The sequence below is a fragment of the Nematolebias whitei genome, chromosome 3, assembly GCF_014905685.2.
Source record: "Nematolebias whitei isolate Nwh7 chromosome 3, NemWhi1, whole genome shotgun sequence".
In the NCBI taxonomy this organism is placed as follows: domain Eukaryota; kingdom Metazoa; phylum Chordata; class Actinopteri; order Cyprinodontiformes; family Rivulidae; genus Nematolebias; species Nematolebias whitei.
The window spans coordinates 15,909,597-15,929,411 of NC_056500.1; the positions used below are offsets into that span (position 1 = coordinate 15,909,597).

Here is a 19,815-nt window from a genome sequence, read left to right on the forward strand (position 1 = left end):
CACCTTAACATTCTTTAACACTGCTTTTGTGCTGTTTAGTCAAATATCATGTCTAGATTGAATGAGCGTTTGGAAAAATGAGTCTTACTAACTGTTTTTAGACTAGAAGTAATATGGAAACTGTGCCTGAGCTGCATCACATGATTCATCTATGAACAATGAATACAAAGTTGGGATGACCTGATTTCATGGTTTGTATTAACAGTTCACACATGCATCATTACAAACCTTGTTAATCCAAGTGGTCACTGCATCCTCCGTGTCATACGGTGTTTCGATTTGAGGGTTGCAGAAAGAATACTGATAAATGCAGCTCATTACTTTCTCTGCACTTACAGTCTCCACTGTGTATGCCATCATCAGGGTGTCAATCATTGCCAGGTGGGCACTCTGGTGGGAGAGCACAAACAAAGAAGGATTAGAAGGTGCACATTATTAGCTCTAATGTTGCCTAGTGGTTTATTTAATGCTCACCATATTAAGCCATTGTGACATTTCCTTCTCTCTTTTCTACTTTGAAACTTGTGTAAATAAATAAAAAAATAGATATCTCTCCCCAAAATGAAATAACTTTGTCAAAATAGTAAATGTAAGCATTTACAGCTTTGAAATATATTCACAGTGAGAAATCTAATTAGTGAAATGTTTAATTTCCTCGGTGTCTGTAATTTGGCATCAAGGCAGCGAAGCAACTGTTTAATAACAGACTGCTGAGCTGTTTCCTTCTGGCCTTCATTTAGACAGTCCAAACACTGCAAAACAAAACCAACAAATGTACACACAGAGAGACAAACATCCTGTTATTAGATTTTAGAAAATAGTTACGGATCTTTCCAGGTTTCTACAACAAAATGACCAAACATTTTTTTAAAAAGGCTGAGGGACAAACATGAGGGATCCTTCTCATCCCCCATCTGCTGAGTAATTTAAAGGTATTGATCTGAATCTACTCTGCTCTGATGAGATAAAACAACAACAGGGAGAGTTAATCTCGTTAACTAAACCACAGACCCTCAGTCTGTAATTAAAGTGAATGACAACATGCTAATGTGTTGGACGATGAAGAGAAATGACTACACGACCAGATTCAGGTCCTTCTGACACTACGAGCATCCACACTGGATAAAGTGAAAGCACCTCTTTTAGAAGTTGAGAGATTCAGCAGCTGTTTGGAAATTATGTTTTTGCCATAACAATTTATGAATGAAATACTGTTTCTCTGAACAAATCTAAAACCCTAAGTAAAGGAGCAGAGAGCGAGAGAGAGATGTGGAGACAGATGAAGACACTACTACAAAGAGAAATATAATTTCTGCTGGAGTAAAACCACAGCTTTTATAGACCCAGTTCAGTCACATAACATGCAATTATGCCTCTTCCTGAAAAGTAACAACATATGGCGCATTTTTAGTATATTTTATCTGAAACAACTCGCAATATTTCAACTAACTTGGTGTTTTTGCACACATTACTCACAAAATGTGCTGTGTATGTACAGCAAACAGAGTGATGTAATTAATTTACCCTACAGGAAATTGCAAATTGCTGTACTGTGTAATATTCAACAAAATTACCTCATTGCTTTCAGTAGAGTTGATTTTTTTTTTTTATAGAAAGGCTTTAGTAAGTAAACTGATGTCCTGAAGATGATACGGATGAATAGAAAATACTCACTGACCATAAAAAGATTCAGTCTGTCTCATAACAAAAGATCTGACATGTGCAGTTAAGCTGTTTTCTCTGTTATACCTCATGACTGTTCCTAACCTTTAGTTTTTGTGCACACATGCATTCCTTCAACATTATTTAGCCTCATATTTGTGCATATACTCACACCTAGAAGCTGCAGCAATATTTCTCAACTCAAGCAAGGCTTAATTTGTAAATTGATTGATGCCGGAACACAAATAGTCCAACTGGGTCTGTGGGTCATCCCTCAGAAAATGTGGACATTTAATGTCTGTACATGGTTGGCTGGTGCTGGTGCAGGAAGAACAACCTTCACATCAATGTGAAGAAGACGAAGGAAATGGTTGTGGACTTCAGAAGGAACAAACACACCCACCACCCCTGAATATAGGAGGATCTGCGGTGGAAGTGGTCTCCAGCTACAAGTACTTGGGTGTGCACCTGAATGACAACCTCAGCTGGGGCAACAACACCATCAGCCTGATCAAGAAAGCTCATCAGAGACTCTACTTCCTCAGGCGGCTGAGGTGAGCTGGTCTGAGAAGCTCAGTCCTCACCTCCTTCTACAGGTGTGCAGTGGAGAGCATCCTGTGCTCCAGCATCAACGTGTGGCATGGAGGCTGCACAGCTGCAGAAAGAAAAGCTTTGCAGAGAGTGGTGAAGGCTGCACAGAAGACTGTTGGAGTCAGCCTGCCCACCATCACAGACATCTACACCTCCAGATGCAGGAAGAGGGCCACCTGCATCATGAAGGACCCCACTGACCCAGCACACACACTTTTTGTCCTGCTTCCCTCAGGAAGGAGATTAATAATAATAATAATAATAATGTCATCACAATGTCAGCACTGTATGTTTCCATACAATGGCGAAATTAGTCTCTGCATTTAACCCATCCACCACCAGGTGGTGCAGTGGGCAGCTATTGAAGGCGCCCGGGGGGCATTTTGGGGATGAGGCGTGCTGCCCAGAGACGCCACGGGAGTATTAAGTGTAGAACAACTTGACTGAGGAACAGCTTCTACCCGAAGTTGTTAGACTCATGAATCTCTAACCAGGATAATCAATGTGAAAAAAATCACATCATGTTGCTGCTGATCTGTTTCATGTTGCTGCTGATCTGTTTCATGTTGCTGTGTTCATTCGTACTCATCTGCTCACACACACTCATGTTCGTGCTGCTGTTCGGTGTACTGTTTTTTATTCTAGTGCTTAGTGCATTTTTAGTTAACATTTTGCTTAGTTCATTTCTTAGATCTTATTATTCTTTTTCTTTTATATTTTAGTACTTTTGTTGGATGTAACTGGGACTCTGTGTACACAATTTTGTTCCACCACATGTGCTACATGTGGTGTGTATGACAAATAAAGAACCTTGAATCCTTGAGTGGTTGAACGATTGTAAATGTGTCTGTTGTCCATTATTCAAACTGAAGAGTTTTTCATTTTCAAGTTTCTACTCTAGTCCTGAAATGTCAAAAAGATTATGTCTGACATCTTAAAACACTATATCAATAGTAATGTTTAGGTAATTTAATCCCCATTTATAAATACTTAACCCTTTGTTTGGGTGTACAGGAGGCATAAAGCAACAGAAATACATTTTTCTGTTGTGCTGAAGCTGGTTGTATCCATAAATCACGTACAGATTTCTCACGTGGTAAGAAGAGGCTACTTCACAGTCAATATCCTGTTTTCATTGTACCGCTACTTAGCTGGCACGCTGAGGAAATAGGTGAGCACCACTCATCTTTAATATGGTTTCATGGTGAAAAAGCAAAAATGGAAATCCATCGTAGAAGCTCGACTTAACGTTGCACAAAAGAGCTGCAAATATGAACTACAAAGACTTGCAACAGACTGTTGGTGGATTTTCTTTCAGGGGTCTGAATACAACAAAAATCTCTGCTCCCAATTCTCTGAGCCGTTTGTCGAGGCCTTACCTGGGTCGTGTTATCATAGAAAAAAAATCACATTTTATTTAACTACTGAGAAGAAGCTTTATGGAAAAATCTGTTAAATGATGCAGAATTCACAGCTAACTGCAAACAGGTTTGCATCTGACCTACAACATTACAAATTATCAGCCCAAACTTCTTGTCATTCAAGTTCAGGACTTAACTGATTATTTGCGATAAACGTATTAGTAGCTTGAGGGTTATATAGTGTGGAAATGCAGCTTGTTTTGAGCATTACAGCTCTCCTGGGAAGGCTCGGGGATAAAAGTTGACTCTGTCTAGCTTTAGGCACAGGCTGAATAAGACAGACATGGAAAACTACTTAGTGATATCCCTCTTTGGTTTCTTTTTTTTTCAGGTATGTGAATAAACTAATGCAAAAACGGGGACAGAGATTTTATCTTTCATATGCAGAAGAACTTTTGAACAGTAAGAGGAAAAAAAACAAATCAATATGTTCAAGCTATCAGGTCTAACTGATGAATATATTACTAAACATTTGAACCAAATCAGGTCAAGAGATTTCAACTAAAACATAAAGTGTATGATGATGCTCAGGAAACTGAACCAGTTCAGTCAGTCAAACTGCAATTTTCTTTGCACTAATAGAATAACGCACAATTACAGTTTAAGTTTAGAACAATACTCCAAGATATTAGCAGATCTAAATGAAAATGTGATTATTTTTGTACATTTAACATAACTTTTAACTACATTTATTCAGCAACGTCTGAATGGGAGAGCCATAAAAATGCTCACATCCACAAGGTCACACATGCAGAAGTTTTAGATGTCTTGTCCCATGCCTGGACGAGATCTGCTCGAGCCACAGGAAATAAACATACTAAACATGAATATTTATTTTCATTACATATGAATCTAAATATTTATGTTGGTATGTTTTATGAAGATATATGCATACATATATGCACACTCAACAACAATAACAATAAAAATAACAATAACAAGTGAAAATAAAATAAAATTTAGATGGTATGATAATAATGAGTACAATGAGTATAATGGTATGAGAAATTGAGAATAACTGAGAAATTGAGAATAACAAATTGAGAATAAGAAGTGAAAATTACATGGTATTTAATGGTAAAATAATATTTAATAGTATTTAATGGTAGGTGGAAGGAATACTTCTCGGAGTGGCTGTGGCTGAGTTGTTAGGGCAGTCGTCCTCCAATGCGAGAGTTGGGGGTTCAAATCCACCAGCAGTCACATGTTGAAGTGTTCCAGGGCAAGATACTGAACCCCTCGTTGCCTCTGATGTGTGTCCCATCGGTGTATGAATGTGATAAAGCACTGATTAGTCTCATTAGAATGATTTGTTCAATTAGCTTTGTAGAGATCTAGTAGAGTGCTGTATGATTGGGTAAATGAGGACACAGATTGTAGTGTAAAGAGCTTTGAGTATCTTGAAATAAGATAGAAAGGCACTATATAAGTACAGTCCATTTACCATTTACCATCTCAATCCCAATGGCACGTCTTCCATGGAGGAAGCTGAGTTGGGGGACTTCGGGGTTGGTTTGTCTATAACCATGGCTGAGGTCGCCGAGGTAGTTAAAAAGCTAGGTGGGGGCAGGGCACTGGGGATGGATGAGATTCGCCCTGATTTCCTTACGGCTCTGGATGTTGTGGAGCTATCTTGGTTGACAGGCCTTTGCAACACTGCATGGACATCAGGGGCAGTGCCACTGGATTGGCAGACTGGGGTGGTGGTTCCCCTCTCCTAAAAGGAGGACTGGAGGGTGTGCTCCAATTACACGGGCATCACTCTTCTTAGCCTCCCTGGTAAGGTCTATTCAGAGGTACTGGAGAAGTGAATCCAATCATTGGTGGAACCTCAGATCCAGGAGGAACATCCATCCATCCATCCATCCATCCATCCATTATCTTTACCCGTTTGTTCCATTTTGGGTCACGGGGGTCGCTGGTGCCCATGTCCAGCAATCACTGTGTGAGGGGCGGGGTACACCCTGGACAGGTCGCAAGTCCATCACAGGGCCACATAGAGACAAACGAGACAAACAACCATTCACTGTCTCACTCACACCTAGGGACAATTTAGAGTTACCAATCAGCCTAACATGCATATTTTTGGACTGTGGGAGGAAACCGGAGTATCGAGAGAAAACCCACGCAAGCAAGAGAAGAACATGCAAACTCCTCACAGAAAGACCCCAGGTCCATCTGGGGATTGAACCCAGGACCTTCTTTCTGTGAGGAAACAGTGCTAACCACTGAGCCGTCGTGCTGCCACAATGCAGATTTGGTCCTGGCCGTGGAACACTAGACCAGCTCTTTACCTTCACTAGGGTCCTCGAGGGCTCATGGGAGTTTGCTCATCCAGTCTACATGTGTTTTGTGGACTTGGAGAAGGCGTTCGACCGTATTCCTCGGGATACACGATGGCTCGGTGGTTAGCAGTGTTGCCTCATAGCAAGAAGGTCCTGGGTTCAATCCCCGGTTGGACCTGGGGTCTTTCTGTGTGGAGTGTGCATGTTATTCTTGTGCTTGCGTGAGTTTTCTCCAGGTACTCCGGTTTCCTCCCACAGATCAAAAACGATCATGTTAGGCCGCCTTCAGGCCCAGGCCTCTCCTGCAAAAGAGATCTGTGATCTCAACGGGATTTACCTGGTCAAAAAAAGATTAATAAATAATTAATAAATACATTGTGGTACACTTCTAGTTGGAAAAGATAAAAATAACTGTATTTTATAGGTATTTGGTATTTTTTATAGAGTTAAAAAAGGGCAACTAAATTATGCACACTTGCATTTCAAATATGAATTTATTACTGGTGCACTGTAATCCACAGCCTGCAGTACCTGCAGACAGAGTGGGAATCATTAGTCACAAGATTCCTGCTATAACTTCTAAAGACAGCTTTACACCCAATAATAGGCTTAATATGGGCTATAGAGGAAGATAAAGTAATTTGCTTAATATGTTCACAATTTGGGATATAAGTAGATTTTTTTCCAACCTGCTGTTGTATGATCTGGTGCAAAATATGTTGCATTATTAAAATTATTAGAAAAACAAATAATCACTCAAAAAATAAATAAATAAATGAGTTAACCTGCCAGTGCATTAAGATAACCCCATCACTCACCCACTCACAAATTTGATAAAATACTAGACTCAGCAAATGTCACTCTTGCTATAAAACCTCCACTTTAGTTAATTAACATTTGATGTTTGCATTACTACCGTTGTTGTTTCCTTTGAAAAAAAATTCCCCAAAAAACAACTGTTTATAGGGGGAAAATAGCTGCAGCAAATATGCTGCCATCACTTTAATGTTCTCCTATAAACAAATCAGCATAATTATAAAAAAATGAAATTCAAATAAAAGGATAAAGCTAGGCTGCTGAACAGAAGTAAGAGAATTTCATTAACATATTGTCTTCTGAGATGCTTTAAACTAACTAGCTACAGGAATGTACTTGGGCTGAGAGCAGAGACACATCCCCACATGCAGTCTAAGGAGAGTACATTTCTCCTTATGGACAAAAGACGAGCATTATATATATATTAAAAACAAGCCTCAAATGGATCAAGGCATGACCCTGAAACATAACCCAGTATAGAAAGACGCAGTGCTCAGGCAATCACATGACATCATCCATCCAGACTGATCTGCCTGGGAGTTGCTGCTGACATTCTGCACAACATACTGACTGTGACTGAGCCTGATGAGGACAGAAAGTCTTTGGATGGGCATCCCTTCCTCTTTGCTGCTTCCGATTGTCTTTGTTATTAAGACTGCGGAAACCAGTTTGAAAGATATTCAGTTTCCTGCTTGGCACACACACTAGCTTTCTGTGCGTCTACATGTGAATGTGTGTGTGAGGAGATGTGTCTTTGTGTAAGATGTAGAGCTTTAGAAATACCATCTGCCTGCTTGGATGAATCCAGCGTTTCAACATTCCCTCTTTTTTTCTTTCAGCGCGGTGGTGCTCACCACCACTACAACCCCTACAAACAACCAGTAAGCGTAAACGCACATACTAAACGTGCACGCTCACAGTGCACGGGCAGCATATGCAGGCACATGCACCCCCCACTCTTGGATCCACCAACACACGTATGCAACCCTCTGTCTGCTGGAGTGTAACCATGGAAACGAAGTGCCTGCCCATTAGGGGTTGTGATGAAGGCAGCGAAAAAGAGAGATAACATAACAAAGAAGAAGTGAGTGTATTCTCCTTATTCATCCATGCCAAGCATGAGTTGGTAAATCAGTATCACACAGAGAAACTCATATTCACCATATTAATAATTTTTCAGCACGCATAGCTGTGACTGAGATTTAAATACTGTGAGTTCTCTTGAAAAGTAACAGTCTGTCATCGAGCAGTTTTCTTTTGACTGTGCCTTTATTTAACCAGAAGTTCTTACTGAAATTGTTTATATAATTTAAAAAATATAAATTTTATGTTTTTAAATCACAATGTTAACGGGTCTTTAGCCATCACTAAAATAGCTATAACTCAATTTTTACATATATTCATGTAACTTTGGTGTGGTAGTTAGGCTGTCATGATAACAAATTTTGCTGGACGATTTATTGTCTCAGAAATTATTGCGATTATCGATAATATTGTTTGAAATTTGACAATAATTAGTAATTATTGTCAAATTTAAGAAGAAATGTTTGTTAATTTGTTTTGCATGTAGTATCTTTTTTCGACCACTAGATGGCAGCATAAGACTGTTTGAACCAAAGGATGGATAGTGAGGGAGCGACCAGCGTGTCTCTTTAAGAAAAATGGGAGGGAGGCCCCTTGACATCTCTGTTCATTTCTCAAAATGGCGGACACTCGGTCTGGTTTAAGCTCTTTAGCATAGCTTTTTTTCACACAAAGATTTTAATTTAAAAAATCAGTAAACAAATTCTTAGCTTCTTTTTGCCGAGAAAAACTTTTTACACGAAGGCACGGGTTTCAACCATGAATTTTGGAGCCTCGACAAGACAGAGTTTTTTTCCCGAGGTCGGCCTGTTAGCTTAGCTCGTAGCTTAGCTTCTCAGCTTATCTGCTTTTAACGATCCAAAAACGCGATTTTGGACGATTAAAATGGATTTTAAAAAGAAAAGAGAAAGGGAGGGGTCTGTGAAGAGCACCGGAGTTGAGCTTTTTGTCATCCAGTGTCTTAAGTAGAAAGAGAGAGACATGAAGAAATGATAAAGCCGATAGATGAAAATGAGGTTGATAATTTTCATTTATCATGCGTTTAATTGATTTATTGTTTATCGCGACAGGTCTAGTGGTAGTAGATGAGAACTCTTCTTAACACATTCTTTGAGCACTTACACAATTTGCAAGAATATCGCTAGAGGGTCAGTCATTTACAGGGTTTGACCATAACAGCTAATAACTCAGGATAAGATGATTTTAGTTTAAAACTCTGGCGTGACATGCAGCAGCTGATAAACCATCCTTTAAGGAAAGCTTAGTCTTTAATTGTAAAGGTTTTTGTGTAAATTAATTAATTCAGGTTCTTCTTAATGTTAAGTTTTAGTTCGGATCTGTGTATTTTTAATTAATTTTAAATATATTAACTTAGTATTTATACATCTCATTTCTGTAAAATCACTGCTTGACACTGTGCTCTGATTTCTGAAGCTGATGTACGGTTCAAAGCTTAAACCTGCAGTGTGTGATTCGACACAAACATGTTAAGGGAAGGTGAATATGAGAAGTGATGTATAAGGACGATCATGATTGCAGAGATGCCCTTGAGCAAGACAATGAACTCTATCTAGCTGACTGTGGCAAGGCAATCACTGCTTCTATCCTTTAACCAGCCTGTTTGCGTGCTGACTTGCTTCAGTGATGCAACGAGCACTTCTGAGCACTTTACAGAGATCTTAGGTTGTTTTCACACCTGATAGTCCGGTAGACTCGGTTCGGTTGGGGACCAATATTCATGACATTTTGTTTACATTTGAGCTGGTGCGTTTGCATTCACACTGCACTGTGCAGTCGAGCCAACCTGTTGAACAAACCTGTTCCCCCACTCGCCTGTGGGGGCACTGCACCAAGAACTACTGAAAGAAACAACACAAAAACCTCTGAAGACACTTCTTCTTCTTCTGGAAATAAAAACGGAGTGGCGTCAAGTTTTAGCAGTTCTAGGAGTTACATTTTGTCATTTTTCAAAAATGGACTCAGCATGAGCAGAAGATGAGGCAGAAGACCATGGAGAATATTATTTTTCACATAAGGCAGCTTACGGCTCGATATGAGGTAAGAGAAATGCGTGTTTGTTTGCGTTGCGCTGTACTCCACTTCTTGCTTGTGGAGCGGGTCTGATTACATTCACACTGCACTCGAACCGCGCTCTAGTTTTTTTCTACCGGACCGAGACCTATGTTTTAGCCCGGGCCAGAGTTCGCCTTTTTGTTTTGTGACAGAGTTCGATGGCGCGTTCACACCTCCCCAAACGAACCGGACTTCCTAGGAAAATGAGCTAGAGTTCGATTAAAGCGGACTAAACAGGGCTGATGTGAATGCACCATAGGAAAAATCCAGGCACAAATCAGACGTGCAGGGAATCATCCATGTTCAAAGATATTATCGGGCCTGTTAATTACACCATGGCAACAGATTTTCGTTCTGCTGGGTTAAAAGTTCACCATGAAAAGAAACTGATGTGAAATTTCATTTGGATCATTTAGTGCATATGTTTAGTTACATGTCAAAGATGCAGACATACTCAGAAATGGAATTTCTCCTGTACACAGATGGTCACAAACTTGGCAAATAAAGCTTTTGGATGATTTCTTTCATAGTATTTTCTTTATTTTAGATTAAATTATCGGTAATGTAGTTTTCCTTTCAGCTTGTTTTATCTGAAGAAGTCGCCACAGAGAACTCGCATGAAAGATGTGGTAATTATTTGACACCAGAACTGGACTCGAACCTGCAGCTTCAGGATTACTGACCATCGAGCTACCGCAGCCCATCTGGATTCAATGCGTAACGCTGGAATATTATGTTCTGACTGTCAGCCCACCTCCACACCTCTCCCTTTTTCCCTTTGAACACCTCAAGTGGAGGATGGAGCCAGCGATGCAGGATGTGCGTGGGCAACTGTGTGGGCAGTAACTGTGATTTGAATCCTGCGTTTTCACGTGCAAGAACTCTGTCATATGGCAGAAAAGAGAGGGATGAGTGGGCAGAATAATGACTAAAAGAGAGGGGGGAAAATAACCCTGCTAAGCAAAAACAAAATCATTTTCACTAACGCAGTGAAAATGTCAGAAAACATGGAGATTCTGTGCAGAGTTATGACACACGTCAGACATCGTCAGCATCAGACTCTTCTGCTTACTGACCTCGTTAGGCTGCCGTAGACTTCAAGTTGCTTATTCTTTAAATTCTTAGTCTTTACACAAACTGCTGAGTTATACTGGATGCTCAGCTAAAACGCCCTGAAGCAGAATTTAATGACATTAAATGGAGCAGCTCACAGTTGCAACTGCAGATAGGTGCGCAGTCTGTTGCTCTTTAACAAACAAGCCTAAAAGCAGTGATATAAATTAAATTTGTTAAACCCCTTTAGATCCGCAGATCAAGCTTTGTAAGGTTTTAAAGAGAGATTCTATTTTAATGATTTCATTTGTTTTGAGCTTTTTGCTAAAACTCACTACACCTCAACACCTTTTGCGCTGCTCAAGGTGGCTGCATGTTGGAGTAGTTCTGTTACATTCATTCTGAGTTATTGCTTTTGGGAACTTTAATTCTTCTTTTTCTGGATGTAAATCGCTTTTTTCAGATGATTATTTCCTCTGGTATCGGATGCTGTGCAGCTGGAAGGATTTTAACTGAAACCTTTTTACTTTTGGGCATTTATTATGATGCGTAACCATGGCAACAAGGTGTTTTTTTTTATTTTTAACAACCAGGGGCAGCTGATTAACATCTCAAAAGCTGAAATACCTCAACTACAGCATCAAATCCCACATGAGTTGAAAAAGAGGCTCTGCAGACAAATTCCTGTCCACCTGACGGCCGAGATTCTGGAACTGCTGGGAAACTCAACTCATGACATCAGGAGGACCTGGATCTTCCCTCGACACCTTCAGCTGTCTGACCGTGGTGACGAGGAGCTCTGCAGACTGCTGGGAGGAGTGGCCATCGCTCAGGGAAGAATTCTGTCCAGCATTCGGGCAGTCCTGCTGCCCAGGAGGACCAAGAGGCCCGCCGGATCTGACAGCAAGCTGGATCTGGGTGGAAGGATGGGTATCTGTGGCCAGATCCTTCAGATTCACTGCAGGAGATCCTTCATTCCCACAGCTATCAGCATCTAACAACTTTTGAATAAAACCAGGATGAAGAGCTACGACAACACTTAATTTCCCTCTGGGATTAATAAAGTATTTTTGAATTGAATTGAATTGAACAGAGAAAACAAGAACAGTCACTTATGAATATGATGCACTTTAGTTTTTATGCTACAGGCTTTAAATGAAGAAGCATTTGTTGTAATGTTCTGTAAATAACAGGGAAACAATACTGACCAGTAAAATATCTATACAGAAGAAGGTGATAATGAAACTGCAAGTTTCATGTCAAACAAAAGTTGCTAGTCAAACAGACTGTAATTAAAACTAAATAAAGACTCAAATACAAGAATTAAAGACTCGACTAAAAGACTGAAATAAAAGAACTAAAGCTTCAAAAGAATTAAAGAGTAAAACAAAATAATTCAAGACTAAGACTAAATAATTTGAGTAAAACTAAAGCATTAAAGACAACTAAAATAATTAAAAACTCAAATAAAATAATTGAAGACTCAAATCAAATAACTAAAGAGTAAAACTAAATAATTAAAGACTCAACTAAAATAATTGGACTGAAATAAAAGAATTAAAGACACAAAAGAATTAAAAAGTAAAATAAAATAATTCAAGACTAAAACTAAAGAATTAAAGAGTAAAATTAAAGAATTAAAGACTCATTTCTTCTATTTACTTTTCATTTGATAAGCTTTTTTATGACTGTCTATACTTCATGTGTTCTTTGTTTAAAACAAGTCTCTCTTGTAAATGAGTCCTCAAAGCTCAATGAGTCTAACCTGTATAAATAAAGATTGAATGAATTGAAAGCAAGGGAAATAGAATGTAGGATAACTGTCAAACTAAACACGAACTAAGGTCAGACAGCATTTTGTACGAGGAAGTCCAATAAAACTAGGAAAAATGTGTAGAATGAGGATGAGGGGGATAAGAAAACTGGATTAAAAGGAATGAATGATGCAACTTTTAGACAAATAAATAAAAAGATAAAAAGATATAAAAAAAGTCAGTTTCACACTCTTCTGTCAGCTCATTTTCACATTCACAAAAAGCTCCTGTCACACATCCACTCGCTAACTTTGTGACCTAATCCTTATTGGACCTGTTTCAAGTGAACCAACTTTTAGATTAAGGTCAAACTGTAACCGTAAGATTCTAAGAAAAAAAAAAAAATATATATATATATATATATATATATATAAACAGTGTCCCCCCCCCCCCCCCCAATCTCTCTGATCTGCTACAGCTGTATGTCCCACCACGCCCCATGAGGTCAGCGGACCAGTTGCTCCTCACAGTTCCAGGATCTCATCTTAAGTGCAGAGGTGACAAGGCCTTCTCTGTAGCAGGACCAAGACTTTGGAACGAGTTACCGTTGCTTGTCAGACAGGCCCCCTCCCTCTCGGTTTGCAAGTCCCATTTAAAAACCCACTACTATTCAGTAGCATTCAACACCAGATGATCTGTGTTTTGAACCTGTATGCTCCACACTGGTTTGTCGTCATTATCTGCATCGTTTTAATGTCTATATTCTGATTTACCTCATTTTGTATTTTGCTTTGTGTGTTACCTGTTGTTTTGTCTGTACAGCACTTTGGTTGGCCTTGTTGCTGTTTTAAGTGCTCTATAAATAAAATGGTATGGTATGGTATATATTTATTAATTAATATATTTAATGTAGTATTAGCCACTACAATTTCTGCATTATAAAGTTCCATCTTTACACACAGATGCACAACATACCCTTCTCCATATTTGGTTTAAAATTACATTACTTTTTTTTTGTTGTTGTTATAGGAGGTCATATACTAAATTAGATTTTTTTCCCTCCTTCACAAAATAAGCCTTTGGACTGTAAACCCAGACAAAACTTAAATAAACTTCTAAATTAGCATAGAAGGGAAATTAAAAGCAGCAAGCATCCTCAAACAGACTGCAGGCACACTGTGAGTTAATTGTCTCTCAGTTGCAATTCACTGAACCAGTAAAGCATGCTATGGAGAATTTGCCCTAAAATAATGAGGGTACCTCATTGTGACACACCAGGCAGCATGCAAAGTCAACTCATCTCCAGTTCTGACAAGCAGACAGAAGCAACAGGAGCTCTGGGAATATAGATCATGCATGCCTCCAAGCTCTCACGGAGACAGAGGCTGGAGGTGAGGCGAGTGACCAAAATCAGTGCTATATTAGCACCAGTGTTTTGACTTAGCAAAATGCTACTGGTAAGGTAGCACTGATTGTTGGAAGCTTAAGTTTGTGCTTCTGCGGTTTAAATAAAAACCACTATTCTAAGCAAACAATGAGACTGATCTAGCCCTGGAACCAGTTTGGTGGAAAACCACTAATTATTATGCATCTGCAGGGGAACACCTCACCTCAAACAAACATCATTCCTGTGTTTTGTGTTTGAAACTGTTAAAATAAGATTCTTATATTCCATGGGGAATGGAGATGAACCAATCATCTCTGTTTTAACACAGAGTTAAGTTTCACTTTTAAGAAAAACTCCCAAACCTTCACACTTCACAGAGAACTGAGAGAAGAAGCACCTTCAGCAGACGACTTCTGAGCAAACTTCATACTTCCTAGAGAGACATCCTAGGAAGAAAAGAGAGAGAAGAAGCACCCTTCTGCAGATGTCTCAAGACGAGACGGAAAGATAAAGAACGGAGCATTTAAACGTCACAAGAACCCAGGCTCCGAGAGCTGCCTAACAGGCAACCAGAATCACACTGCAGAAGAGTGGTAAATCCCAGCTGACTGCCAGGATCAGTAACCATGGACTACGTCCCTCCAACCGATGACAGGTGAACTTTGAGGAAACTTTAGCCTCTCAGTCACCGGAACATCTGAGGCTTTGCTGGTACCATTTAGCAACTGTCAGAACCATTCCTGACCTACTGTATCTACATCCTGGTAGGAGAGACTTCTCAATGCCTTTCTGGTGACCCTCCATCACAATAAACTTATCAGACAAACTTAGCTCACCTTAGGTACAATTTTAACCGCTTCACAAACAGAAACCAATCCTAAGTCTGCCTTTTAAGTTCCACTAATTTTACTCATCAATTAGACCTTTGATTCAAAGCCATTTGATGTTCAGTTAACTTTGTCATGCACAATTTTCACCATAAATATAGCAGATCATTATTTTTATAATAATCAACTGAATTTGTGATTATTTTGGCATATCTGTGTGTATTAAATGATTTGATATTCTTTAAACACGAGAAAAGAACTCACGTTCAATTTACATTACTTTGGGTTAAATGGAGACTGATTTTTCCTCTCCAAGAGAGAGGTGGTGCCCAAGCAACGAGGTTATTTGCATAATACATGCATATCTTATGAGCTTAACTCATAGCTGATAATAAAACATATATTTACACCCCATATCACTACACATCATTGCATGAAAAAATGTGTCAGTGCAGTACAATATCCTGCTTTTAGACCAAATAGCTTTAAACTATCAATCAAATTGAATAGCCTTAAATGCATTAAATTCTGCTCCTTGTAATATCCAAAGAAGATCAAGAATATACCCAATTACATTTTGGTGTCAGAAAAGTAATTTTAAAAACTGCTGCTCACCATTTGCAGAGGTCTCTTTCGCAGGTCTCTCTCCATAACCAATCTCTCCTGGTCAGTGACGTAGAGTCCACGCTGGGCCAGAGCTTGGATGACGGCATTGTGACCCAGCAGTGGCTTGGCAGCATCTCTCTTCAGAATGAGGCTGCCGGCCCGGCAGTACAGGTCAGCTGACAGCAGGAGGCTGGCCACGGGGGGCTTCAGGTGTTCTTGCTCATACTGGTCAGTGTAAAAAGGGTCCTTTAAGTCATCAGGGATGCTGTCTGAGAAACAAAAGAAAGACATACAAGTTTAAGCAAAAACAAAACAAAAAATTATTGTCACTAAAGTACACTCGAATAAAAAAAAAAAAATCTGTTATAAAAAGCAATAAAGCTCATTTTAATGTTTTACACCAAGTCTGTGCTTTTCCTTTGACAGAACCACTTCCTTTCATTGCCATGATTAGACAATATCTTCACATAGATACTGTACGTGTGGATAGATCTCAGTGTTGCTATAGCAACTGCAGGAGGAGAGGAACCTGATCGATTCATCTTGCCCTTATCTCTGAAGCATCTAAATCTCAGGGAACACCCTTCTCATCAAAGCGTGCAACACACACATAAGTGTGTGTTGATCACTTGGAAAAGTCCACTATAGTAAAATAGTATACAAATAATTCAGAATCCTCGTGTTTGTGGTTTGTTTCACACTGTGCCTGTCTGACAAGTCTGCATTTTTACTTAACATAAAAACTGAATTTTTGCTTGTTGCAATACAGGTTATCCAAGTCTTTTTTTTAAATAATAAGCAAATATATATACATATATATTTATACATGACATTTCAGCAGTAGGGTAACTCAGGGTGCTTTACATAAACATTTAAAAACATTGTGACTGTTGGAGCCTACATGCAGTTTATAATGGTTAACAGATGTAACTGTATAGTTCTGAGTTCATAGGTGATAAAATGAGATTTATTTATAATGATAAAGGTTTAGGTGTGACATTTAGTTTATTTTTGTAATACAAAAGCAATTAAAATGTAAGATTTAGTAGAGATTTTGAGTTATATTATTATCCAGTAGCAGTGTAAAATTGGGTGTTTTGATGATGATTGGGTGGGTGTGGTTTATTGGCAGGCAATTGGACTGTCAGCAGTCAGGTGGTGGAGAGTGGAGCCACAGTTTTTTTTTAAACTCTTCCTCTATGTCTCTCTTGTTCCGTTTCTTTAATTTTGTACAAGTTTAGATTTTTGCAACAGAAGTAAAGTGTTCGACTTCACTAAGTACGAAATGGAATATTTTGTGCATGGTGTTAAGAGATGAGGACACACCACAAAGCGTCAAAATAGTGGCTTCAATCCATGGAAACCTACAGTGACAATATGCAAGAGAACAATTAAAGCACAAAGGAAGGACAAATTATAAATTACAGACGCTCATAACAAGAACATATTTTTTGAAAAATAAAGGATGAACAATCTGGCAGTTTTCTGGAAGTTTGCTCCACATGTTGCATGTAAAAGCTGAATGCAGCTTCTGCCTGTTTGTTTCTGACTCCAAGGACAGAGAAAATATTTAAACCAGACAACCTCAGAGGTCTCAGTGGTTCATAGTGCAGCAGAAAATCAGAGATGAATTTTGGACCCAGCCCATGTTGAGCTTTGTAAACAAGCAATGACATTTTAAAATCAATTCTCTGAGCAAAAAGGAAGACGGTGCAAAGACCTCATAACTGGACTGATGTGATCAACTCTCTTGGTCTTTGAGCAGCAGCGATCTGGATCAGCAGCAGCTGTCTGACTAATATTTTTTAGGAAGACAATAAGTAAGCTCCCTTACAATAGTCAAGTTGGCTAAAGATAAAAGCATAGACAAGTTTTTCAAAGCCATTCTGAGACACTAGTCCTTTAATTCTAGCTATATTCTTCAGGTGGATAAAGGCTGTCATCGGAATGGTCTTAATGTGGCTGTTCTGACTCAGGTCAGAGTTCATGATCACACCAAGGTTTCAGGTTCTGCTAGAGCTTTTTAGCATCACAGAGTGCAGGTGTGTGCTAACTTTTAATCTTTTCTCTTTAGCTTCAAAAAGTACTTCAGTTTTACCTTTCTTGAGCTGAAGAAAGTTCTGACACATTCAGTGGTTGATTTGTTCAATGCACTCAGTTAGTGCTTGTATTGGACTGTAGTCCCCAGGTGAGACAGTGACATAGATCTGTGTGTCATCTGCATAGTTATAACACTGCATCTTCTTGTTTTCTAATATTTGAGCTAGAGAAAACGTGCAGACGTTAAACAGGAGATGCCCAAGGATGGAACCTTGAGGAACTCCACATGTAACTTCATTCAGCTCATATTTGTAAGATTAAATTCATCTGCACAGACTCAAGCCAGCCATTGTTCAGGATGGTATACATGTTTTTTCTCTGAGTAGAGGAATCATACATTTGTGGACAGAAATGAAACTTTTGGTCTCTTCTCCTTCATCTGTCACAGGGGTGTCAGCGATTTACATTTGTTCAGAAGCTATACAGAAACTGTATTCCACTTCTTATTTATCTGTAAATATTTTTTTTATTTTTTTTTACTATGTCGAGAAGGAAATTTTGTGCTCATAAACCAGTGCATTAAAATTGTATCAGTGTTTGCTGTGTTGTAGTATTCAAACTGAGTGGATTATCCACTACTAAACCTGACTGCATATTTTCCATGCACTCCTGTATTACTGTAATGACACTAGATACATGTGAAGAAGTCAGAGCAGCGTAGGCAGCAACCTGGAGATGAGCCTGCTCGCTCTCGCCTATTTCCCTCCCTCCCACTCCCTCTGGAAGACTATATTTTTGGAATCAACCCATTTCATTCAGATCTCATTGAAAACACACAGAAGGTCTGCAAGGAATCTCATGTTTGCTGGGCTGTTACAAAGCAGTGGCAAGGGAGGATGCATTCAAACAAAATGTGCTGTGTTGAAAGGAACAGAAGAATTTAGAATCTGTCCTATAAAATGAACCCCAGCTCTTCACTGATTAGAAAGAAGAAAAAGGGCAATGAATCAGACATTTAGCTCCTTCTCTTTGTGTTTGCTTCATTAGATTTGCTGTTAATGAATGGACAAGCCTTATGAGGGGTTACACTGTGTGAAGCAGTGCTACTACAATGAAAACCTCAATCTTTTTATACATTACTTGGTGCAGCATCTCAATATAAAATTCAATAGCGAGGCCTACAGGAAGTATGTTTTGTACTGATCATCATTCTGCATTCTCAATCCCTTCAAATGTTTAATTGCAAATGTGTCTTTTCCAGCGTAATCATAAAATATAGGCAGAAAAATGACCATCCTGATTAGATTTTTTTCACCCACCGTAAAAATGATACATACTTGTCATCCAGTGTTCAACCCTATGGAATACACTTATGGTGGATCTTGTTCTCACATAATCTCAGCAGAACACAGACATGTTTGAATCTATTTGAGGAAGCCTTGATTATTTTACCCAGGCATATATACAGACGTTTTTTGGACATATGTTTGCAAATCATCAGTTTCAAATATATGAAAATCTGTCTAATTACAGTATATATATATATATATATATATATATATATATATATCAGTCTGCAGTCCTGTGTGGGGTTATGGAGATTGCATTGCGTTATTAAACAGAACTAATCTGTACATGTGTTTTTGACTGATCACAATAAAGACAAAGAATTAAGAAAAGCACCTTGTTGTTATCACCTACCTGTCCCGTATGCTTTGGCTACAAGCCACCTGATGCTGCAACATATTTTGGCTCGGGAAAAGTCATAATGCTCAAAAGACTTTATTGCTGGAGCAACGAAGGTCTTCCTCGCATCCCTCTCGTCCTGAACTTCGCCCATTATTTCTGCTGGGTTGCTCAGTTCAGCCTTACGGAGCGCAACAAAGCTGCAAACACATCCCACTTCTGGAATAAGCAATACAATAAAATAAAAATGAGCAGATGTTGAATATTTGTAGCCTCTTTAAGTCATAAAAACACCAGGCTGGCCGTGTTTTTGTCTCGTTGACGCAATAGTTCGCTCTTGATGTCTTCCATGCATACCAGTTTGAAATGAGCTCCTCCGTCAGACCAAGGTAGGGTTTGGTTTCAGAAGAAAAAAACTGTTCTTGGATTGGAGTAAAAATATAAACGTTTCCATTATTTATGCAGTTTTGAAGTGGACAGCTTGTCTTTGTGCGCCTGCATAACACAATAAAAAAATAGCCAAGATGTTGT

At 39.0% G+C, this 19,815-nt stretch overlaps 1 protein-coding gene across 1 annotated transcript in view; it reads right to left on the minus strand.

The window, feature by feature from the left end:
* camsap2a (calmodulin regulated spectrin-associated protein family, member 2a) overlaps window positions 1-19,582 on the minus strand; it is a 42,817-nt gene extending 23,235 nt beyond the window's left edge. The window contains exons 1-3 of the mRNA XM_037698037.1: window positions 19,300-19,582; window positions 15,568-15,827; window positions 229-390 (exon numbers count right to left, since the gene is read on the minus strand). Of these exons, the coding sequence (XP_037553965.1) occupies window positions 229-390; window positions 15,568-15,827; window positions 19,300-19,438 (561 nt within the window). The 5' untranslated portion in view covers window positions 19,439-19,582. The remainder of the gene's footprint in view (window positions 1-228; window positions 391-15,567; window positions 15,828-19,299) is intronic.
* Between the last annotated feature and the right edge of the window lie 233 nt (window positions 19,583-19,815).